Below are 25,574 nucleotides of genomic sequence, written 5' to 3'. Positions count from 1 at the left end.
GTTGACCCACAGCAATCCTACATATGTGGATTCCTAGCCTACAGCAAATGCTAGCGAATGTGATTTAAATTAACCCTTTTTTATTGTGGGTAAGCAAAGTCTAATTACCTCACTTGCTGCAGGCTAGCAGTGAGCACACAGACGGCTAGCAAGGGTCAGCTGATGTGTGGTAACTTGTTGCACCGCAGAAACTCGATCATGAGTTTAATTTGCTATAACTTCCACACATAGGCAAACCCTTAGACCTGGATTCTAATATCTTTTAAAGCCTCAGGCAGTACAAAATTGACTAAAAGTTGTATTAAGGAGAGGGAGCAGTCATACCAATACCCCTCTCTGCCGGGAGGTGCTACGACACGGTGGGTGTCAGTCTGTATTCCTCCAAAAACTTCCATTTTGCACAAATGAAGTATTTAAGTGGTAACAATAAACCAGCTTAAATTCCTGAATCTTTTTCTGGCTTAAAACATTAAGAGCTACTTTAAACAAATAGAACAAATCTGTTTCAATGGAGGCAGCCAGCATCCCTTGTACCAGAGCCATGCTTAATAGAAAACAATAAAATGCATTTATTTCTTAGAAATAAATTAAGATATAAATAAGTTAATAGTAGTCTTGCTTCTGAGCCAGGAAACAACAAATAGAGGACACCAAAGGTCCTTAGTCATAGGTACTGTGACAATCCAGGTAGCTCTAAGTCAGAAACACAACTTCTTTGCTGTTAGAAGAGACACTGACCTTCCCCCCCCCCCCCCCCCCCCCCGCAACCCATCTATGCTGTTTGCTGCCCAGGTAGAAGATAGACATGGTCAGCAGCAATCTCAACATAAGAGACCTGATCACCTCACCAAGCCCAGGACAGAATACAGAAACGCTTGTTTCCCAGACCTCCAGTGGTCCATAGGACACTCTTGAAATGACTTAGTAGGGGACAAACTTCCAACCAGATACTTGGATTATACAAGGTTTTTTTTACATCAAGCAGTGAAAAGGAAACCAGTGACAGTTCACTGAAACCAGCCAAATTCAGCTCAGAGGTAGACCTGAAGTATGGTGAAGTTGATGAATGCCCAACTGGCCAGCTCCACCAAGAGAAAGGATGGATTCCTCCTCCCTTCTGACAGCCTCAAGATCACAACTGAAAGCTCTTCCTGAAAACACATTGCAGTCCAATACAAGTTGTTTGGATGAGTAGGGGGAAAGTATGTTGAAATCTTCATTGTCATCTTAAGAAATGAGCCCGTAGAGCCTTACATTCCAGGCCCACTTTCAAATGGGTCTGGGTATCAATCACTTAATGCTGAAGTTTCTCAAGTTGGGACTCAGTTCATGGACTGAGACATATATACATAGACGTCTGCATACAGAATTGTCCAATAGAGCTACTTGTGGCTTTACTGAATCCACTGCACACACAGTATTCTGCAAATAAATCTTGTCTGTTCAGGACTGCAGGTGTCCCCAGTCACCTCCAGGACCAAGCTTTCAGTATTTATAAGAAAGCCCTGGAAACATAGACCAGTATTATGCTAAAGAGATGAGCTTGCTACTCCCACCATTCCCTCTGGCTTCCTAAATAATGCATATGTGTGGATTGCACTGTACTGACAAATGAAAGACTTTCTTAAACCCGAGGTGAAACATGATGCAAAGAGCAGGAAAGTGAAGGGAAAGGTATTCAGACGTTGTAAATTTACAGGAAAGTAGATGAATGTTTCAATTAGAGAAAAATTACGTCAATTTTGTTTAAATTTTGCAAAGATGAAACTTTGCATTTACTCAGAAATTCAATAGCTATCATTTTTGCTATAACGGTACAAATAGGATAATCATCATAAAAACAAAATGCCGTGGGACTTTGGAGACCGGACCTGTAGTCCGCAAAGCCACATTAGTTGCAATGACATCTCTTATTTGCTCGGGGTGCTCTGAGGAAATCTCCCCGTTTCCAGGTTGCCTCATCTGAATACACATCCACCAAAGCCTAATGAAATGTCGAAGTTTATGCTTATGAAATCAGTCTGAAGACAGAGACTTTCTCACTGTAGAGGTTTGAAGCAAAGCAAGAAGGAAGCTTCCAGAGATTCATAGCTTGGTTAAAAACTTCCCTGGAGTCAGGGTTGCTATAGAGTTAGCACAATTAGACTTTGAAAAGACATGTAGGTACTAGTAAATTGCTCAAAGTCATAACACTGTGCAAGCAGCTTCCGTAGCTTCTTCAGCCACAATGACCTCACATTTCATCTCTGCACCGTAATACTGTTGGTGTGATATTTGTCAGCTAAGGTCCCCATCCTCTAGGCTATAGAGCTGTGCCAGTTCACACCATTTCAGCTTTCAACAGGTTCTCAAGGCTGCAGGACTTTGATAGTTTTGCAAAAAACTCTTGATTCACCGGGGCTGAAATCTCACGCATGCTCATGGCAGAAGCCAATGCTCACACCAAAGCTGGTCACCTGGAATAGAGTTCATCTCATCTCTTTGTAGCCACCTAAAAGTTAGGAATGCAGTTAATGATATTCCTAGGCCCCCTCTGTCCTCATAACAGGGAGATCAAGGCAAGTTGCTCTGTCCTAAGACAGGTGTCTAGGATAGGTGGCCTGAATTGCCTTCTGGGGGAATTAGTCCCTACAAAAGCCTACATGAAAGCCATTAATCAGATGTTTAATTTTTAGATGGCAGAAACTTGCTAAGATGAATTTCACCCTTCTCATGAGCCATATACACACACACACAAAATTCAGCAGCGAGTTCAGAGGGAGAGGTTTTTAAATCACCTTTCAGCATGGTTAGCATGCACTGTTGGCAACTCAGCTTAATATTTCTCCTAAACATCGTCAAAGTTATACTGAGCCATTGGCCAGTAACAAACCATTGGTTGCCCTCTGAAGGGTACAGTGGTGGAAAATTGCTTCTATTTTCTCTACAAAGATCTTGGTGTCCCCATTGCAGCCATAAATGGATTAGCACTTTGCACACCAGGCTGGTAACAATGCTCCAGCCCTATAGAAAAATGTGAATTAGTGGACCTGAGGCCAGTGACCCTTTCCTAGAGTGGCCAGAACCAGCTGCTCTGGAAGAAAATGTAAGTACCCTACACAGGACATTTGTGGACATTGTTTCCTTGCATGAATCTTATTCTGGTCTTCAATAACCAGATGTCATCTTAAACCCAGATATAAAACACCCAAAATACTTGTTGTCATTAACTATGACAATCATAAATATTTATAATATCTGTAAATATTGCCTTGAAAAATTCTATTGAAAAACACTCTTGAGCCTTGTTAAGATTTTGGACTGATTAACATCCTGTTGTTCACCCCAAAACTAAAAACTGAAAAGTTCTGCTTCTACCTCAGGACAGAATATAAAACTCACTTTCCACGGGAAGGGAGGTAATTTTCATTTCGTTCTGATGCCTTTTTGGTATTGGAAGTAGGCCTGCCTTCCCATTCAGTTTTCATTTTTTAATGGCAAGCTTTTTCTTTCTCCTGGGGTAACTCTGCAACACAGTGTCTACTTCATTTTGTTTATGCACTTAAATTAGAAAAGTTATGCTGTTTGCACCAGAGAGGATTTGGGTCTTTTACCTCTTATCTCCAGGCAAAATCACCAAGGAAGGTCAACGACTTGACAAACACTTAAGGCTTCTCATCAGCCACTCTTAAAGTAGGGATAAAAACCTTCCAGACACCAACTGGCATCACATCAATGACATTTTTTAGTGTGTTCAGGCACTCTGTCATACCTCCCAACTTCAGCTGTCTAAAAGGTAGGTGTTTAGGCTGTTTCTAGAGTGGATGAAGAAAGATAGGCAACTCCAGACAGTGATTCACCACATCCACTAAAAAGATACCTATCTCAGGAAGGTTGAATCCCCTTCAGAAGATTCCCATCTTTCTAGAGGGAGGTAAGAAGATTAGCTCAGATAGTTAATCATTACATGGCTAACATTAAGTGAGTGAAATCCATCCACAGCTCTCTTAGGGGAGTGTGCTGTCACCCAGTAGAGTACAGATACAACTCCTTGTATGCTTGGAAAGAGAAGGTGCCCTCAAACTTTCTGAGAAAGCACTGTTTTCGAAACAGAGTTGTCCTCAGTTGGTGGAACACTTCCTCAAGGATGAATTGGATCTTCCCAATCTAACTTGAAAGGAGATGTCTCAAGATAGCTTGAGTCAGACGGCCTTTGAGATCATCATGAGACAAGGTCCCACCCCATAAACAAGTAGGGGTTTTTTGACCGGAACATTGAGTCCAGATCCTGGAATATTTTAAAGGCATTTTCTCTTGTTCAGCCACTTGGGCTCATGAACAGTTATGCTCAGCCTGCTCCTAGGCAAAGTCACCTATCTCTGCAACCCTGGAAGGCTCCCAGACCCACATGCCAAGAAATGAAATCGAGGTCTTCTCTTCAGAGCTGCTGCCTTCCTTTATGGTTATTTCCCAGGCCTATGGGAAATGCAGGAAAAAGTGCTGAGCACCCAGTGACCTCAAGGCAACCTGCAAACACTGCTCATCTCACAACCACACCACCTTTTCTCCACATGGCTAAATAGTGTTTTATGTGCCTAACTTCATATCTCCACATGTTTAAACCTCTTCAGGGCTCAGGGGCTGGCTGTAAGAAACAGGGATATTAACATTATGTCAGTGCCCAGAAGGTCTCTGACTACAAGGCAAGCAATGCTCGTAAGGCATCAGTAGACTGTCTGCCCACACTGGCTAAAGCTGGCCGCAAGGATTTCAGGTGGAACTGTTCTCTGCCAAAAGAGTGCAGTGGAGTCAAGCTCAGCAAATTATTCCTGGCAAACCAAAAATACACTAAAATAATTATAATTGGAAATGTAGAAATGGAAGATTTTGGGGGCTTGTAAAATAGAAGAGTTCGATTTATTTTCTTTCAGGATGTATTCTCAAGGGTACTGAGGTTAGAGGCATAGACCCAAGTTACTGGGAGTCAAATCAGGGTGTGATCCATGTGAACACCCATGTGAACGTTGTTACCCCCTGGTATATATGAGCCATCTTCTATTTATTGCAGGGTAAGAGCATTCGCACAGGCAGTTACCACAGAAATCCTGGCATCTTATTAGTTCACACCCTAACTTACCTCGTGGTAATTTGTTCATGTGCCCATCCCCTAAGGTGCCATTCCCAAGAGAAGTTAGAGGACACAATGTCCCCTTTATACTCATAGTCAGCAACTTAGTGGTTATGGCACTTACCCATGGTATGGAAAAAGGAGCTTCATAAGGTTCCTCTGCTTGATTTGAAGCAGGGTTTTAAATCCAAGTTTCTCAAATCTCAGTAGCACACTCTAGCCAACAGATTATCCTGTTCCACAGAACTACCAAATCAATTATTCACAGTGATTGAGTCTTGGCCAACATTGGGGATTCAGCCAGAAGCCTCTGGACCTCAGAGCAGAAGCTCTCAACACCTGTAGTATCTGAGACCTGGGTGCAGATCAGGATAGGTAGTATATGGGTGGATTTTGCAAATGCTGAAGCCCATTAGGATACACACAGAAGTTCTGCAATTCTGCCTTTGCATGCCCCAAACCCCCATCCAGCTCCTAGCAAAATTTTGCTGCATGTTGTCAGATATATACAAGCCTTAACTGGGCCTTCTCTCTCCTGCAATGGGATAGGAGATGGGACTGAGAGATATGCCTGTAATTTACATATATTATTACTGTATGTCCCTGATAGCATGTATAATAATGTGCTATGTATCAGCTCTACATAGGAAAGACTCTCCCTGCTCTTGGGATTGATCTTAACCTGTGTGACCCAGCTTGGTGCTTGTGCATAAAAAACTGCCTGGATATTTAAGGATAAACACAAGGCAAAGCAGCCTTTCCTGGCCCAGAATCAAAGTATGAAGCAACTTGCAGGATCAAGACCTAAAGGAGCTCAGAGTCTAAGACATGAGACAAAGAGATTGCTCCACAATATGCTGAAGTCAAGGGAAGATTTCCCTTGAGTTCAAACTTCTTTAGGAGTAGAAGCTAAAGCTGAGGAGAGGGATATATGCAAGTACCTGTCAATGAATATATGCATGTACCTGTCAATGCATATTCATACATATACCTAGGTGTATGTATTATATATGTATATAACCATCTTCCTTCATAATAGGTACTTTTCTAAAGAATCCTCAAAGTAGTCATTAACTAGACTTTTCTGGGAGACGCCACTGGGAGCTGCTAACATCACTCCACCAAGGAAGTGGGCGCGTTTCTGCAGCTGTCTCGCTCCTGTGCTCACAAAACACAAGCTGAAGGTTCTCATAAACCCTTCGTCGCTCTCATTCACTCTGTCTTATGACCCTCTACCAAAATGCCTGCAATGCACAGCTATGCTGCGAGGTGCCTCCCAGGTGAGGAAAACGTGGTATGAGTTGTCCTGGTATGAGAGGCAAGCTGTGGCTGGGAACCATGGACCTTCCAAGAATTGGAGCCCTCCACCCTTCCACCTTGAACCTAACGAGAAGGTTCATTCACTTCATCTCTTCCTCAGTCATACAATGCAATATGTCTATCAAGAGATTCATCACAGGGCCCACATTCTCCATGTTCTCCTTCCTCCCACAACTCACATAGTTAAAATGAGAAGGAAGGGAGAAGAAACAGAAGACAAATTGATTTTTAAAAAGTAAATAGAGCAAGCAATAATTCTGTGGGAACTGAAACTCATGAGCGCTGACTTCTCTGTCCTCCTGTCTGGATTTCTGATATCTGGGGAACATTGTATACACACACGTATGCAATGCACACACACGTGCAGGCTTACTGACATGCACACACACTGCAGCCTCTCCCTCTGGGAGGGCACTAGTCACAACTCTCCTCTACTTAACTGCCCATTTTTGTGAGACTTGTGGGTATCCAGTAACTTTGAGAAACTGCCAAACCAACCTCCTCGGGTCAGTAGGTTCAAATGTCATTACGGGGACAAACAGACAAGCAGCAGGATTGCTTAAGCCTTGGTTCGTGCAGAAACCAGCTGTAAGAAGAGATGGAGTAGGGGAGTGATGTATCCGAGAGCCCTTCCATGAGGCCCTCCCTGCCCCTGGCCTGACAGCCCCTCTGGGGCCACAGAGCCCATGCTCTGAAGGACATCAGTCCCTTTGCAGAAGCTCTCCCCTTACAGTTGCAGGTCTGCATTTTAAACACACTTTGGAAGGGGCTGCATTTCACAGAGAAGGGAGCCAACACTTGCTGAAAATTACACAAATTACACCTGAGGTGTCTGCATCTATTCTCACCTAATATTAATAATAAAGTCTAATTTAGCATAGTGGTGCCTAAGGCTAAGTTCATGCCTAACTTAGCACCCAGACAGTTTTAATAGCAAAACCTACTTAGAGACCTGAAATTTAGCCAGTTTAGAGGGATGTTCAATCACTTCTCTCACTCTTCCATTATATTGATGCCACCATATTTTCTGGCATCAAAGAAAATCCTAGGCATCTTTCCTGACATCTTTAAGATCAAGGAAATTTAAGATAAGACAAACTCTTCATCATTCACAGTAACAGAAACAGTCTGGGAATTTGAGGACTAGACAGCACAAGTGTGTGAATAAATTTGTACAGATCTTATCAGCAAGGTCAGCAGAATCTTGAAAATCCCAGCCTCAGGAGAAGACAATCTGAGTTGGTGACTTGTTGCAGTGATTTCAGAATTGTGGTTGACCTTGAGGGTGGTCTCTGTCACGGTACCTCCACTTGGCAACTCGTTACTGGTTAAAAAAATCAGTCCAGATGACCATTTCTTTGATGAATGGTGCTTCTGCAAGAACACTTTTTTTTTTTTTTTTGAATCAGCCTTTTAGTTGTAGGCTAGCATCACAGAAAACCAAAAGGGATAGATGTTTGCAGAAATGCAAATTCCTTGTCCAAGGGGTCCCACAGCTGTGGGCAGGATGAACATAAGGATTTGGGCATGATGGAGTTAGAACATTTGACCTAACTTTGTTCATCCAGAAGTCAGGTGCCCAACTAGTCAACTTGGTTCTCTTGATCACCGACATAGAGAGATCAGCTGGTACAATGAGAGTCATTGCATCCAAAGATTGACATCAAAGATAGGTCTGATGAATCACAGTGAGGAAGTGTCAGACTTCATTCATTGACTAGAAAGAGAGCTTAGATGACTACCTCAGATGAGATGTCCAGCTCTGAGATGGAGTATGACAAATCCTGCCCAGCGTGGCTGCAATGCGTAAGCATTATGTACGTCTCTACAATAGTGAACAAACTTAAACTCTTCACTCATGGTCTCTGTTGTACTGACTCATGTGTGTCCAGCTGCCCTGGCTGTTATCCTCACCCCAAGTGAGGTTTTCTTTGAAACAGTGAGTCAAAGGCAAGTCCAGCACAGCTTTTCTTCCTGTACCTCAGCCGCTGCTCAATGACCCTATACCGTCCACTGAAATGGGATGTGTACAGCCTGCCTCTGCTAGAGACTGTAGGAAACAGCCTTGTTTTCCAGCTTTCTGGTTGTCATCTGTCCAGGTCACCAAGCTATTTGTTTAGGCTTGCAGAGGGCAGAGAAGGAATATGACCAGAGATCTCATGTCCTAAGGATGTGCTTTAGTCCCTGAGCTATCTTTTTCCCCTGGTTTATTCCAGAGTCTGCAGTTCATTAGATAGCCAATGTCTTGCATATTGACCTACCCTTCTTGTACTAGAGATGGGCAAAACTGTGCTCTGGCATGCAAGAATCCAAACACGAGCCTGTATCTTCCTATTTCTGCAGGTTGTGTGCAGGACAGAATTTCTCAATTTATTCTGTCTGAGTACCAGTGTCAGAGGCAACAGGAGCCACCACTAGCACCACTGCTGATGGCAGACACCACCACTGTATCTGTGGCTGCAAATATATGCTAGACTATATAACCTTTGAATTAGTTTCTGTACTACAGTTTGGAGACTCTTCTGGTAAACATGACAGTTTACGTGTAATTTTAGTAGAGCTGTTAGAAAGCTGTACTAACAACACACTGCCTTGTGTTACAGCTGAGCTTGAACCTTTCATTCACCAGGAGACTGAGACTACGTATTGCATCAGCAGGACAGATGGACTCAACGCCAGTTTCTGTCACAGACTTCCCATATGCCTGTGGGCAAGTTGCAACAAGGATTCCAGTGGCTACTGAATTAGCATTTCGCTGTCTGATTCCCAATCTTCTGCTAATGTATCTTATCTGTTCTCCTTCAGCTCAGTTGTTTGCCCCATCTGTCTGGACACTATACTCTTTCAGGCAAAACTAGTTCTTACCATACCCTTAGTCTTCTGTTGTAAGTGACTTCTAGGTTTTGCAATCAACCCACTAATATCCATGACCTGTCCTGTTAGAAGAAGACTGTGATCCAGTAAGTTCCTTTGTTATCCAGATGATATTCTTGTTAGCAATGACTCAGTGCTAACTACCTTTTATATCCATTACTTCTTCACAATTCTGATTTAGGTATATTTAATCCAGCCTGGGGCACGTGAGGATGGATGAGATGATTTCTGAATCGAATGATTTAATGATGGTAGAAGCTGTTATACCTATTACTGCAAACCCACAGTGGGATACACCTCAACTAACCTAAGGTGTCTAACAGACAGCTCAATGTGTGCTACTTCTGTTCTCTCTGCGGCATGTGAGGAGAAACAAGCACTTCAATAAAATCCACTTTTCCTCACATTTGGAATGAGCTAAGGGTATTCATGGACCGGTCACTGCAACCCACTGACAAGGGGCAGCTCAATAAAATCAGTTAATTGATCAAGTTGCAGCAATGCAGTAAGTCTAAGGAATAAAGCAAGAATTATGTGTCTAAATAGTCTTACATTTCACTTCTTCTGTCCTGTTCCACTTAGCCTCTTATTGTTTTGTCTGAGCACTTCCACTATAAAATCTTTCCAGACGAATCAGCTGCTTTTTTTATTTTTTTTTTTTTTGCTTTGAATACACTCCTAAAGGCTTGGAGCATCTAGGATTTTTATGATCTACCTAGACATGTAGAACACTGAAAGAGGGCACTGTCATTGGAAGATCCTTTTGAAAATCCTCGTGGGTGTTGCTGTAGATCTTTAGTGGCTGAATTACGTTTAAAAACCCATCACTTGAAGTCCTGGTGTTGCATTCCACAATGTATGGAAGAGCTGAGCAAAAATCCATATCTCAGAAGGGTGTTTGAAGGGAATTCTTATGAAGTATCAACTTCTTGCATATTCTTCCATGGGAAGAGCAGTCCAGATGCATTTGTCATGAAATAATTAGCCTTACTGATCCAGACCAGGAGAGCTGGGTACCTCATTAGATCCTGCATACCACAGGAGTGCTGCCTCTCCTTGTGGATTGTCTTTGTAATGGTGATGGAGAGCTGTCCTAAAGGCTGTGAGAACAATACCCTTCTGAACATGTGTAGATGTTAGAAAGATGGACTACAGGTGTTTGGAAGTGTGTGCTGATATAGTCTATTATTTCCTGGCAGTGAGGGATCCAGGGACTGGGAAGCTCAGTCCAGCCTAGCCTATTCACCAACTGTCTTGAACAAAGTGCGCTGATTTGTTTCAAGGCCTGGATACACTCCCATTTACAAATAGTGTAAATCTACAGAGAAAGAAAGTGGCAGCCTTATCTCCAGGGCCTGAAAGCTGTTTTGCTGCAGCATTAGCAGAGGTGTGGTGTGGAAGGAGATATCTTTGTCTGACCTAGTTATCCAGGGTCCTCTTGCAGGTGATGGTAAGAAAACTGACACAGCTGGGATGTGATTCTTCTCATCTGAAAGTAAACGTCTAACATGCATCAGATAAGTTGCATCTTAGTTCTCACCAATAGCTCTAAAGGAAACTTGGCTAGTGACTGCTAAAGCTTCAAGATGATTGGAGGCGTAGAAACCAAACCTGGATCTCCCCAGAGCCACCATTAACCATATTTTTATGCCTCTAAAGGAACTGTGGGTCTCCCAGTAAATTCTACAAATCTTATCTGATGCCCCATGGTCTTTCCCCAGTCTTTACTGGGCTTTGAATGGGGTCCTACCTGTCCAGCAAGACCTTAGACTGTCCCATTTTTTCCTGGCTACCGTAAGCTCATAAAAAAATGGAAAGGCTCCCTTAAGTGTGTCCCTCAGCCTGCAAAGGATTTAGAGCTGCTTTCTGTCATGCCACACAACACTGTCTAGCAACAGGCTCTATTGTTGTTATTCTGGGGGCAGAGGGACAAACTGAATGGTAGGCTTGGCAACTGTTCAAGGAGTTTCATTCCTGCCTTCCCACTCCTTAGTAAATATCTCTATTAGACAAGGTGCACCCTTTTAGAAGCAGAAGAAACTCCTGCTCTGCTCAGTGCTGTTTGGCTTCATTTCACAGGCTTGGCTACAGCAGAGATGGGCTCTGCCTTTTCTTGCTGCTCCATCCCACAATGTGAATTCTGTTGAATAACAGTGACTTCCTTGGAAACCTGAATGTGCGTAACCTCTGACATAAAACTGCATCTTCTAAGAGAGATGTAGAGGAAGTACGAAGTGGGAAGTGCAATTAAGAGATATAGACTGGGAAAAGAGAAGACGTTTTGATTTCAGAGAACTGAAAGTAAAACAAAGTCAGAGGAATTCTCTGAAATGCAGATACAACTCTTGCATTAATAAGAGTGACCGTGTCCCCTGCTGAGATAACTGTCATGATAGGGAAGCAAGAAAGCCATTTTATATATATTTTTTAAAGCTTTGAGTTAAAGTTCTATTACAAACTTGAGCCAATGGCTTGTGCATGTGGTTGGAGAATGGTGGGAGACTCTGGATGTGTTTGAGGATAAGGAGCATGAGGAAGATATATTTGTGCTCTGGAGTGTGTTGGGTTTAAATATGTTACAGAGAAACCTGCAAAACATTCAAGCTGCTTAGGCTATGCTGAGACATGACAAAATATAAGATGGGGTGAATTTGTTGAGGAGAAGGGTGGCCTAGAGGCTTTTAGTACCAACCTGGATGGCATGCACATTCCTGCAATAGCATACCATGGCTGCACCCGTCCCAATACACCAATGAGCACTGTGCACTAAAGAACTTATTAAAATGGTACAGAAAAAGTCCATGACTTGATTTTAGCCATGTGAAATCATGCCAGGCAATGGGAATATTTTAACAGCTAGGAAATAGGCAAATGACCAAACTCTCAAAGAGGATTCCCTGTCTTGTGTATTGCCTAACTAATCCTAGATGACCATGGTGGAGATACTTTTGAACTGGTTGCCTTAACTCCTCCATAGTCGCAGAGGATTTAACCAGTCAAGCTCAGTCGAATGATTGAGATGTGAATTGCACCATAAGAAAGTGCCCGTTTATGCCCATCGATGAAAGGAGCCAAGAGTCTTGAATGGAGACATTGAAATTGCACACATGTAATGTGCAAAATGAATTCCACCCCAAGACTTTGTTCAGTTGCCTGCAGATAGGCATCAAGTGCCACTGAGATGCTCTGGGGTTTTCTTGACTGGCCTCCGTCTGCTGCTGAGAAAAGAGTGTCATCAGTGGAATGTATAAAATCCCTGCCAGGCTTGTGAGGATAACCAGGACACCATATGGCATTTTAATTGGGAGTAAAATCTATGCATGGGCATCTGATGGGAACCCAGGCATCTTCTTTTTTGGACTAGATGTCTTTCCTGGAAGACATGCTTAAACTGACCACTAGGATTGATGCATGGTGACCAAGAGAGTTTCCATAACCTGTGATAGACATGAGGCCAGGCCAGAAATGTGAGAGTCTACCATGATCTGAGCTCAAGGAACCCCTGAGGCACTCTCTAAGCCTTCTAGGAAAACCCGCTCCAACACACTTTGAGCCTACAGAGCCCCATGGAAGAGGAGAAATGGCCATCCCAAGCACCTGGGATGCCTTGTGAGGCCTGCGATGTGAGAAGGGAACCAGCCCACAAGCTATGACGTGACCTTGTTGATGAAGCCTGAGAGTGTTCAAAGACGCAGCAAGAGAAAAGCATTTCACACCAATAGAGTATGGAGGAATATCCATGTTGGAAAAGAGTAACAGCAGCCCTGCTAAGAATTAACACTATACCAATATAAAGCATAACTGACTATTATTTACACCAGAACAGAAACTGTGATGAGGAGACCAAAGGCACCTCAAACTCCTTTGATGGCCCAGGCTCTACAAATGCAAAGTACTCTCTGGGTATCAGCAACATCCAAGTGGGAAGGGGGCTGTGAATATGCAGGTGACAAACAAGGAAAAGAGACAAACAACATCTTTGTGATGCATAACGCTCTCCCCTGGTTTACAGGCTGTTTTTAAAAGCAGTGCCCTATGTTAGGAGTTCAGAACAAGGGAGTTAATGTATTGGTTCTTTTTCCTTTTCCTTGTTTTTTTGCAAGCACCAGTAGAATTTGGAATAGACTGATGAACTGATGAATTTTTACATATTGTGCTAAGATGATAACAGGACTTAAAGCAAACCTTGCCACTTTTAAAGGGATAGGAGGGGTGAAAAGAGTTATGAATGGCCCAGGCTAGATGGAAACAGTTGGCATAGACAGTGTCAGGAACAGCTTTTCTGCAAGAGCAACACTTGGCCTGATCCAGCAAAGCCCTGCCGGGTACATTATAGAAGGGCTCCTGCCCTTACAGACTTTCCTGAGTATTCATCTTCTTTCAGTATTAAGCCTCACTGAATGGGCTTGGCTCTTACGGACCCTGGGCCTTCATTGGGCTTTCAGTGGTGTCAGCAAAGCAGAGATGGGTTTAGTGAGACAGGATGGGAATAGCTCTTGCTGCAGCTTTGGGGCTGTGCCCCATCCAGCCTTAGCTGAGCATGTGGACAAGATATACGTGCTCTGGCATTAATGCTTCTTCCCCTGCTATCTTCTCTTCCTTTCTTCTGTATTTCAGTGGTTTTAACTGGCACCATCACCCCAGCACCTGCCACCACCTGACTGGGCAGAAAGCACCAAGCTCCACATCACCAGAAGATGTCTATTTCGAGCCTTGAAAGCCCTTCTTCTTTGCAGCAATGGTCTTCAGACCTCCTGCATGCTCCATCTCTTCTCTTCCCAGCTGCACTCTTTGACCCTACAGGGTTTCCTTTGGGATCCAGAGCAAGATCGTGAGTCCAGTTCTGCTCCAGTAAGGAAATTTCAACGTGGAAGTTGGTGGGAGCATGACTGGTTCATCCCTGCTCGCAGGAGACCCTGGGGATAAGACTGTGTGCTCAGCACACAGCCAGCTACATTCACCATACTGCTTACAGGTCAGCTGTCCAAACGGAGCATCCATGACTCAGAGCCCGGAGGATTGCCCCTGTGTCACACTTGTGCAATGCCTGTTAAGTGCTGTCATTATGTCCAATAAAACTCTTTGAAACGAGGCCGGGCTATCTGAATCATGCACTCGAGGAACAGGAACGCAAGCACAACCGCTGACCAAGGGAGAAGCAAGAACGTCAACCCATGGTTGTCCCATTGGTTTTTTTTCTTGTGCTTTCACACATGCAAAGCAAAACCGTCTGCTCCTCCAAGGTCTAGCACAGAACAACCGCCTTCCTCTGCTGCTTTGCACCCGTGCTAAGCACTGGTGATACGGGAAGAGGTGCAGAGACCAGCAGTCCCCGTCTGGAAAAGCAGTAGCATTGCAGCAGGGCTGGAATTGAGTTGGCTCACCCCAGTTGCAGGAAGCAGAATGCAAGCAGGAAAGGGTTGCCATAGATTTGGGATGGATACACCAGTGAGTCAGGCTCATATCCCCTGGTACAATCAGCAATCCTTGACTCTTCTTTCCTAGGAGAGACCACAGACTCACAGCAAAAGTCAAGGCTCCTCCAGCCTGGCCCTTTAGAGGGAACAGCCGAAAAGACATTTTGGCCAAAAGAAAGCACAGCTATGGCCATGCCCCTGTTCCAACTACTCTACCTATGTCAGGCCTGGCTGTACAGATGAGTCTGGAAGAAAAACACCAGGTGCACAAGTGAAATGGCTCAGCTAGGAGCTCAAAGAGGAGAACAGGACCCATCTATTTCATTAATGTCTACTGACCCTGAAGCAGACACTTCCTTACCCTGCCCTGGTGCTGTTCACTGCAATAGCACCCAAGGACATGGGGCCTGTGTAGAAAGATCTTTAGAAGGAAGAAAAGACCTGCCTTCCCTCAGCGAACTGGACAACCAAGTGTCTTGGTGCTACACCCATCCCTGCTGCAGACTCATTGCAAGGTCCGCGGCAGGGCCTTTAAATTCTTCTGTCTATGCTTACCCCCCCTGCAAAATAGGAATAAAACCCATTCTCTCCCTTCCTGGGCACACATCAGAGCTTAAGCCATGTTAGTAGATTCTCAAAGGTTTTCAGGTGAGAAATCTTAGAGGTGTTCATTTGCCTGTAAAGGACATAATTTGCCACTGGGGCTACCCAAAAAGGGCTGAGGAGCAAAATTATTCACTTTTCCTTATCTTAGTTAGGAAAGGCTTGCTTGTTTGAAGCAATACCTTAGTTCAAAGCTTTGAATATCAAGTTGCTGGTTTTCAGGTTAACTTATCTCAAAAAGTCCTCTTAAAATTGAAAGAAAAAGTCAATTAATACATAGCAGGACAACACAATTTAAAAAAATGAGTCTAAAATCCAAGTAGATGAGGGCTCTTTTTGAGCTCACACTATGGTCTCTGGGAGAGTCCCAGCTGTCCCTGTGTTTGAAACAGGGGCTTCTTGCTAGGACCTTGCAAAATTTTCAGTTCCTGATGCGAGAAAGGCTTCTTGTGTGATCTTGGTTCAGTCATTTAATCTCACCAGCACAGCTCCTCCATGCCTGGACTATTCCAGGAGCAACATAAATACTATTAGAGTCTGTTTCTCCAGTCCCACCATGAAAAAGTGGAGATGGGGAAATATTTCCCTTATCCTTTGCACACTATACCCTATGCATGGACCAGGCAAGGACTGTTTCTTACCACTTACATCTACACAGCAAGATCCCCTCGACCCAGCTGCCCTCTATCCCCATTGCTGCTTGGGTGCAAATCACCCATGCTGTGCTCTGGAAAATCCAAGCTAGTGGGCAAGTTGGTATCTGAGAATAGGCTAAAACATCAATCCATGATTATACGCTGCCTGGCAAAACAGGGCCATGTAAGATACTGTTGTAACATAGATACATGTATATAAAGACAATTCCCAAGCCTTGGGGCAAGGGTGGGATAGGGCTGCATGTACAGAGATGCCACCGCACACAGCTGAAGTGCAGCCACCTCTGCAGAGGGGCACAGCGGCTGTTTAACGTCACACCGCAACCTGCTGCAGTAGCAGAGGCAACGAGGATGAGTGCCATCACCTCGGAAATGTCAAAATCCTCAACTCCGCATATGATTATCATGGATATGATTAACCAATCATGCAGAGAAGTGGGTAGATGCAATTTGTATTTCCGAGCTCTAGAGATTGTTTTAGGAGCTCTGGTGCCAACGCACATGGCTCGTGCTGTCCCTTGGGTGACCTTCCATGGCTCTGCCTCTCTCCTGGCTAATGAGGGATGATCATCTCTCACTTAACGCAGTTGATCTCTGCCAAACCTAAGCTTTGCTTTCTCAAGTGCGGAGCCTGCCAAGACTCAGCTTGGTTCTCCAGGATTTGCAACAAAAGGAGAATCAGGTTTCTCATGCGATCCAGAACCTGGCCCGGCTTTCACCCACCCCCAGTGTAAATTGCAGGCTGTTCCATCCATCCTGAGGGGGACAGATCCCAGGAGAGACCTGAACCAGAGCACAAGCTGGGACTTCATCCGTGCACTGCTCTTATTGCAGTGATGCCATCAAACTCTGACAGGGACACGTTCAGGTGTTGCACCTGCGTATTGCTGGAGTGATGCCACTGGGTTACTTGTCTTTCTGTTGGCAAGGCTCCCTCCCACCCTGCTCCCATGCACTTACATTTCCTGAATTGCAAAAAAACAAAGATGGAAAGATCTCTTAGATCACTTTCTCCCACCCTCATGGGCTGCAAAGTGGTTACTGCAGGACATCACAGGCTTTGGCCAGGTTCATCCTACATGGATGAGTAAACCAATAGAGCTTCTGTGACCAGTCTTGGGGAATAAGCAATAAGAAGCCAAGAGCAAACACAGGTCACAGCCAGGAAAATATTCCTAACACACATCCCTCATGTTTGCTTTCCAAATACCAGCCTGGCATCTTCAGTAACACTACGTTCGCTCGGCATTAGTGGTTATGCTTCATCTCCTTGCCCAGTTCATTATGGGGCTGAACTTCACCCCACCCCACTTTGGATGTGGTATGGGTGTTACAGAGAGCAGCAGAGGAGACAGGAGCTCCACCACAGCCAATGGGACAGAGGAAGGGACACGCACTGCTGCCCAAAGCGATGCCACCACGTGAGGTCCCAGACAGTGCCTATCTCCTCCCTGCTCCAGCCCCTCGCTTTAACTATCTGCATCCCTCAACATGCACCAGGCTGCCTTGCACCCCAGGAAGAATGACATTTGAGGTGCCAGCTAGCAGGTTTCTCCCATGGTGAAGAGGCCTGCCTGTACTTTTAATTCAGCCCAGTGATCCCCTCTGGCGATCACCTCTCCTAGGACAAGCCTCCTGGGCAACAGGAGGTTAAGATCCCCAGCACTGAAGCTCTGTGTTCATTTTTATTGCTGATTTTTCTTCCTGAACCAAACCCTTCTCCCTTCTGAATCATTTCTGCAATCTGGCTGTCCTCAGCCCAAGTCAGGTCTCATGCCACCGATTAAAAAATCAAATAAAATGCTTTTTCCATTCCATGTGAGGTTAGCCAGCCAGCCGAGGCAGTGCATGTTAGCTGGAAAAAGTTTTAATTTTGTTCGTGGTGCTACTGTGACTCTGCAAGGTTACATCTAATCCTCCCCCACCCATGGATTCTGCTTCTGAATTTTCTAAGTCATCCTTCACTCCCTCCAGTCCCTTTTCCTTTTTTAAAAACAAACCAAAAAATGAGCAGCACTAACATTTGGGGAAAAAAAAAAAAAAAAAAGGCACATTTTTGCTCTTAATCTGGCCTCCTGGGTGTGGAAGAGCCTGTTGCAACTACCAGTAGCTCCTTTAGGTTGAACAACGCAATGCTGTGGGAGAAGGTCCTGTGGGGTTACTGTGCTATAATAAATCATGCCAACATGTCCCTAGAAACTTGCCACATCGGTCCCAATGGGAAACAGTGCCCTTTTCTTTTGTTATTTTTAAGTAATTATTTTTACAGCTTATTTCATCCCTCTTTGTAAATACGTTATTTAGAAATTTTCTATTTTTAAGCAGCTCCCGTAGCTTTCCCCCAGTCATCACTGAAAGGACGTGGACAGACCATGAGAGCATCACTGCTCCGAGGGATCTTTTCCCTTTTGCCCCACTGCACTTTTTCTGTAGATACCATGCAATTGGGTCTGTGCAGAGCCCACCCAGAACTGCATGGCCTGATTTTGAACAGGAGCCTCTATGCCATGGTGGGAACAGCAATTTAAACAGCTCAGCCAAGTCAGGAGCTCTATTTAGAGGTAGACAGAAAGTTCAGTAACAGACCCATGCCCACTTGCTCCCCCTAACAAACGCACACTTGATGTTTCCCCTAATTTCTTCCCTCTGGGAGAATAATTAACCAAAACCTACAGGAGAGTGTTGCTCCTCAGTTCCTGCTTCTGCTCAAATTGCCTTGAAGCTGAACGCAGTGTAAGTATCCATAGCCCTGTGTGCTTTAGGATGAGTTTACGCTTTAACTAGAAACTATTATTTGCGAGGGGCACAATTTGGGGATGGTAAATTACAGATTTTCTGCTGTAAGCAGTCCAGTTGCTACGAGGGAATATAGGGGAGGCTTTAAACAGAAATGGTTTGTTGCTTGCACTACCAGTCTAAAAAAAAAAAAATCCTGGCCCTCTGTAGTCCGTTCAAAAAAGAAAAAAAAAAACCGACAAAACCAACAACCAACAACAAACCCGTCCAAAAAGAAAGGAACAAAATTAAATTAAAATAGAATAAAGATGATGATTGATTTGCTGATTCAGCTGGTTTGGAAGCAGGCTGTCCTTGACTAGGAGAAAAGAAAAGGCGCTGCTGGTACTGGGATGTGCACGGGTGTGTCCAGGGGACCCCTGTGCCACCCTCCAGCCCCCGAGGAGTCGCAGGGCTGTCCCCCAGCTCCAGCCATCGGGGTGCCCATGGTTTTATAACTTGCTTGAGGATAAAGAGGGAAAGGAGGGGTGGGGGGCGAGGGGGAATTTAAGCAGCCAATATAACAGCACCCGGTCTCTCCTCCGACTCCCCCACCCCAATCAAAACCTCCTTTGCATTTCCATGGCCTAAGGGGGCTTTGCTCTCTTTGCGAAAGAAACGTCTAAAAACCGCTGGTTGGCACCGGGGAAGGATGGAAGGGGGAGGAAAAAAAAAAAAAAACAACAAAACACAAAAGCAAAAAACCACCCCCAAACCCCCAAAAGTCGCCGCTGCAGTCCTCCTTCACACACCTGATGCCCCAGCTTGGAAAAAAACCCCTCCTGCCCCTCTCTCCACCGCCTCCTGCCCGGGCTTTTCCCACTCGCCCGCACCTCCGGGAGCGGGGAGCCGGGAGCGGGGCTGGGGGGGCCGGGGCCGCGCTGCCCTCCTCTCCCCTCGGTGGGTGACAAGGGAATATTTATGTTGGTATTAGAGGAATGCGTTTCCTTCTCCAATCAGGAATGCAACCAGAGTTTTTAATTATAAGTTAGATGGTGGCTGGGAATAAAAGATTGCTTTTTAATGACTCCCGTCCAGGTGCTCTTTCTGCCTGTCTTCCCAAGAACACATTTGCATTTTATTGCTTTTCTCCCATCCCAACGAATTCCCTGCTTTCAGACATACCTGAAATAGTTGAAGAGGCTGCCTTCAACACCCTCACCTCTGCACCGCCGGGCAGCGCGGCCGCGGGCGGAGGGAGCGCTCCCGCGGGCCCCGTTCGCCTCCGCCCGTGTGGATCGCACCTGACCCCCCGCTACTGCCCCTCGTCACATGGGGGGGGGGCAGAGAGTAAATGCACTTTCAAAAAAATTAATTATTATTTTTATATTAGCATTTTTTTTTTTTTGGGGGGGGGGGGGTGTTGCACGCTTCGGAGTTATTTACAGCACCGCCCCGGGTGCGGAGCAGCCCGCCTTCCCCTCCGCGGTCGCGGAGCTGGCAGCTCCCTTCCCAGGCAGCTCCGCACCCGCGCAGCCGGTGTCAGAACGCGAAGCCCAACCGGCTTTGCCTGCGCCTCCCGCGCACCGCTCAACCCCGCGCGGCTCTGCTCCGCGCTTCCTACGCACTCGGCCGAGAGCTGCCTGCGGAGCAGGAGCCTTCCTGCGCTAGGGCTTCCCTGAGCCCAATTACCTCCGCGGGGTAATTAGAGCAGATCCTGCAGTTACATGCCTAGCCCAACACCATTTGCTTTTTGTGGGGGAGAGAGAGAAAAGCCTCTTAAAGGCGTAGGGTGCAAAGCGCGGAAAAAAAAAAAAAAAAAAAAAAGAAAGAAAAAAAAAAAAAAAAGAAAGGAGCTGCAGCCCGGCCAAAAAACTGCGTTATCCCGGGGGAACGGGGGTGCGCAGGTCCCCGCCGATTTTGCGCGGGACAGCTCCGCGGCCGCGCCGGGCACATCTCCCCCAGCGCCGTCTCTGCTCCCTGCTCTGCCTTTCCATAACCAGCCCAGGTTGTTCAGCCTCCTCTCACCTCCTTTCTCTTTCTTCCCCCCCTTTTTTTTTTTTTTTTTCCCTTCCCCTAAATATTCCCTTAAAGCGAATGGGGGGGGGGGGGGGGAAGTTTTCATCCTTTCCCCCAATCCTTCCACCTGACTAGGTCGAAATCACCTTGAAATGCTCATGTCAGCTTGTATCATTATCTCTTTAATTCAGGCAGCGCCTTTTGTTCTTCACAGGAGAGGATCAAAGCACTTAAAAAAAAAAATAACTTTCCGATCGCTCTCGCTCGCTCTCTCTCTTTTACAGTAGGAGAAGGAGAGATCAGGTATAACCCAGTCAAAATAAACAAAGTGAATGCATAAATAAAAGAGGTGAAATGCAGGTCCTAAGAACTTGCTGGCGCTGGAACAATCCCACCTCTTTAGCTGAGTGGCAACGAAAGGAGAATTTCAAGTCATCTTAAGCGCAGGGGTTGCAGAGAAAACAGAGGAGGGGAAAAATAAATGAAAATGAGAGAAAAAAAAAAAAAGAAGAATAAAACTTACCACCAGATTGGGTAACTTGACAGAGCCTGACTCAACCCACAAAGAAACAGGAAATATCCAAAAGAGGCCATTGATGAAAAGTTGTCTTTCTTTTTTTTTTTTTTTTTAACCAGAGTTGCCAAAAACCTTCCTTTCTTCTGAGGCAGGATGATTATTTTAATAATAATAATAACAATAATTTAAAAAAAAAAAGTCAAATGAAGTGAACTCAACCCGACCAGGTAAATCCTCTCTTGCTTCCTCTACTACTCTCAAGGAAAAAAAAAATCTCAGAGAGGTAAAAAACTCTTCTCTCAGCCAAGACACTGAAGGCAAATATTAAAAAAAAAAAAAAAAAAAAAGTTTGAAGTAGCTCTCTTAAAAAGGACCCAATCAGCACTTATTGCCAAAGGGAGAATTCTGATGCTTTGGCTTGTTCTGTCAATCAGGAGCGCGAAGTCAGGAATGAGCTAATTGCAAGGAGATAGTGTTTTAATACTCATTAGGGGGCACGTTGGCCCACAAGCCAAGGGATAAAATGTAGTTTTAAAAAGGGGAAGGAAGATTTAGGGGGTTTAAATAGACAGGGGGGACCCCTGTGGATTTGGGTAGCTATAACAACCTGCCCGGATTTCACTCCCTGGGTCGAAGCTACTAAAATGCAAAAAAAAAAAAAAAAAAAAAAAAGTGTGAAGATTTTTTTTTTTTAATTATTATTTTCTTGATTTGCCTCTTGTTGCCATTCTGTCCTTCTTCTCAAATCCCCATTTCCTCACGGTGATGGTCGGGACACATTTAAACTAACTTTCTAGAAACTTTCAGCTGGTTCTTTTTTTTTTTTTTTTTTTTTTTCCTCCTTTTTTCCTTAAAAAAAAAAAAAGAGGATTTACACCCAGACATGCACGCGCGCACAGAGACATGCACACCCCCACAGACACGCACACCCCTTCCCCAGCGGTCCAACCAGCCAGATATCCAAGAGCTCTACTGAAAACATCTGCTAAGAAATCAACTTGTTCCATGCAAATCTCAATAAGGCTCATCCAGATCATCACAATTTGCAGGAGTCCCGGCCCCGGACTTTGCGAAGGCACTGCTGCAAACGACTTCATCCACCAGATCCACCCCACAGGGCACTAGTAATTGATCTCTTTTTTAATTTCTTTCTCTACATATTGTAACAATTTCTTTCCTTTCAGTGGCGGTGGTGGGGGGTGAGTTGGGGTGGATCGTGCGGTTCCAAAAATCTGCAGGTTTTCGGTGGGGTGGAAATAAAAAAAAAAAAATCTCATGATTAGTATTATTATAAAGATGTAGCTCCTCAAGACTGGGTACACAGTTAGATTTGCTGCTCCTCTGGAACATATTGTTTAAAGCTTGCTGTATCTGTGAGCAAGTGTCACCCAGCTGACAGGCTTTCCCCTTACCCTGAGTCATTTGAAAGGGGCTGGAGAGGTGAAAACAAGGGGATGGAGGCACTGGATGAACTGGGAGATATTTTCTTCCTGGAATAACAGCGATGATTCTCTTTTATGTGATTTTTTTTTTTTTTTCCTGGTTGTTGTGGTTGCTGCCTGTTGCTTTTTTTGCTGATTTTTGTCACTTTTTTTTTTTTTTTTTTTTTTTAGGAAAGAGAGAGAACTGGATGAGATTTTATTTATATATTTGACTTTATTTTATCTGTGAATCAGAAAATTTCTGTGGCTCGCATGGAACAAAGAGAGGTACAATTTTTAATGGCTTTTTTGGAGGAAGGCTTGCAACTTTGCATTAGCTCAAATCAAAATGTGGGTTTTTTTCTCATTAAGAATTGCATATATATTTTCCCTTAGTCGGGAATATTTCTATTTACACACACGGAGCTTTATATGCATATATATAAAGATATGTTTGTGTTTAGCTAGATGGAGAGATATATTCATTCTAGTGAAATTATACTAGAAATGCAGTTCATTCGGGGATATTTAAATCATTGGGAATTTGGCAGGGGTCGGGCCCTGATTATTTTCTTTAGGGTTGGATGACAAGTGATTGCAAATGTGAGCTCTGGCAAGTGCTCCGAGATCTAATCGCCCTGTGTAGCCAAGCTCGAGTTGATCTAAGCAGCTTCTTGCTTGCTTCCAGAGGAGGGATGGATGCTCTCTCCGGCTCTCCCAGCAAATACCCGTGGTGTCGATGCTGCAATTATATGGAGTGTATTAAATCCAACTCCTCCCTGACTTCAGCAGTTCTCCCACCCCAGAGGAGCCAAAGAGACTGGAGAGGGGGAAGGGAGTTTTATTGCATAAGGTAGGATGAGGAAAAGGAGGAGGGTGGTGGTGTGTGAAAAATCATCTTAAGGACTTTCCCTCTGTATTAGAGAAAATCCCATCCAATTATAGCATTACTGGAAAGAACCAAACACTGAGACTTTCAAAAGGAGGGGATTTCTCTGTCTTTTCAAGTGAAATTGCTCACACTGCAGACTGGAACACACACACACACACACATACACACAGACCCTCAGACACCAGCGCCCGTCTGGGTGGGGGGGTCCCAGCAAACCAGGGATGAAGGGGGGGGAAGGGGCAGGACATACATCCCTTCCAGGGGTCCAGCTAATCTCCCCTCCTTTTGTCCCTGGGGAGAGATTTAAACATCCTCCAAAGCCTCTGCTCCTCCCACCAGGAAGCACCAGGCAACTTTACCTGAAGGTACAAATTCAGCCACTCTCCCTTTTCCTCTTTGCTTTGCAGCTGCTGCTTGGGGAGGATGGAGATAATCCTCTTCGTCATAGGCACACACACACACACACACAAGCAGGATCGTATTGATTTCTTCAGCAGGCAGCATTGCCACTTACTCTGATGCCAACCGCTTTTAATTACACTGATAAAAAGCTAGTTGGATGTATAATAGCTATTCCCATTGCTAGGAACACTACTGAGGTTAGTTAACTATCAGTAATGTTACCATTTGTCCTGGGTTCAACCCAAAACACCATTGAACCAGAGTCCTTTAAGGGCCAGATTTTGCAGTCCATTAGAATCAGTTAAAAAGGCTGCCATGGGCTTTATGGATGTGCCACTTCTAGCATTTGGCTGCCCAAACATGCAGTGTTTTCTCCCAAAAGTTGCTTAACGTCCAAACTTGACTAAGCTCATCCATGCTGGTCCATCGCTTTCCATCCCTCTCCCAGATATTTGGACATGCATTTAGACATGCGCTTTGCAATGGGCGGTGCCTGGTGGGGTGACAGCAGCGTGGCTTTGGCTTCTTCACTCTTGCCATTGCTCATCAGTGCCCAGGGAGAAGCTCTGAGGGAAGTCCAGGTTGCAGGGTTGTGAATCCTCAAGTGGTAGACACCAAGTCTCAGTCCTGGGGGAGCTGCGCTCTGCCCCACACAGATTTTCCCCAGTGCCCATCCTTACGCCAGAAAAAGAAAATACCGGTTTTGGTTCATGACTTCCCCATGAGGTGAAGGTCCGTCATTCTGACTGTCAAAAGAGAGAATAAAGTCTTGACCATGCTTGCAGCTGTGGGGCCAATTCATCAGCCCCCATAAGCCTGCTACAAAAGGAGGTGGGTGTCTTCCGTTATCAAGCTGGCATAGGGAAAAGGGGATGGGGGGACATGCGGCAGGCCTCATCATCATGGGATTGGAATGCCTTATGAAGGCATTGTGGGCTGGTCCTGTCTTGCTTACTCATGGGGATGGCCCAGTTGGCATCTTCAGCTCTGGAGTGTGTAAATAGAGCTGGATTTAGAAGCATGACTGCTTCATGGTGCAGTTAGTCACGAGAGGGAACAGCTGCACTCGCCCATGTTCAAAAAAAGGCACAACCAGGGTGTTTCCACCCCAGAGAAGTCTCTGTGAAGAGATCAGGGACAGGGGAAGGCGGTTTGGAGGGATACAGGCAGACAAGAAGGCAGGCAGACTGGTGCAATGCAGCCGTCACACTTCTCAAATATTCTGTGTGTAACTTCCCTTGCCCTCCTTCCCCCTCTGCCCTACATGGAGAAGATTCGTTATGGCTGCAGGATGGGAAGATCATCCTCACTGAGAGCAAACCCAGAGCCAGCGCTCCTTGTGGGGTGGAAGGTTTTGCTTATTTTTGGTGAAAGACTCTGAACAGTGGTCTCCATGTTTGGGTATAGCCACCATGGCAGCATGAGAAAGACATGGCCTATTTTTCCTTCCATGCCAAGAAGCTCACACTGTGGCACATTGTGGTAATGGGAGGACCAGTAAAACCCCACCAGGCAGCTTTTTAACCAGCCCTGGTGAGGAACCTAAATAGCATGTAGAAGTTGGTACAGACACCTGGAGACTAAGATATCAAAACATGCCATGAGCACTAAAACTCCTCCCTTCACTGATG

The 25,574-nt window shown here is 45.0% G+C and overlaps 1 protein-coding gene across 1 annotated transcript in view; it reads right to left on the bottom strand.

The window, feature by feature from the left end:
* Positions 1-22,330, bottom strand: part of WNT3A (Wnt family member 3A) — an 88,488-nt gene extending 66,158 nt beyond the window's left edge. Inside the window, exon 1 of the mRNA XM_074850213.1 lies at positions 21,235-22,330. Coding sequence (XP_074706314.1) covers positions 21,235-21,305 — 71 coding nt within the window. The 5' untranslated portion in view covers positions 21,306-22,330. The remainder of the gene's footprint in view (positions 1-21,234) is intronic.
* Between the last annotated feature and the right edge of the window lie 3,244 nt (positions 22,331-25,574).

Source organism: Strix aluco, chromosome 1 (genome assembly GCF_031877795.1).
Source record: "Strix aluco isolate bStrAlu1 chromosome 1, bStrAlu1.hap1, whole genome shotgun sequence".
Taxonomy (NCBI): Eukaryota; Metazoa; Chordata; class Aves; order Strigiformes; family Strigidae; genus Strix; species Strix aluco.
Note: the sequence above shows the minus strand (reverse complement) of the source record. Positions and strands in the feature narration are given on the sequence as shown.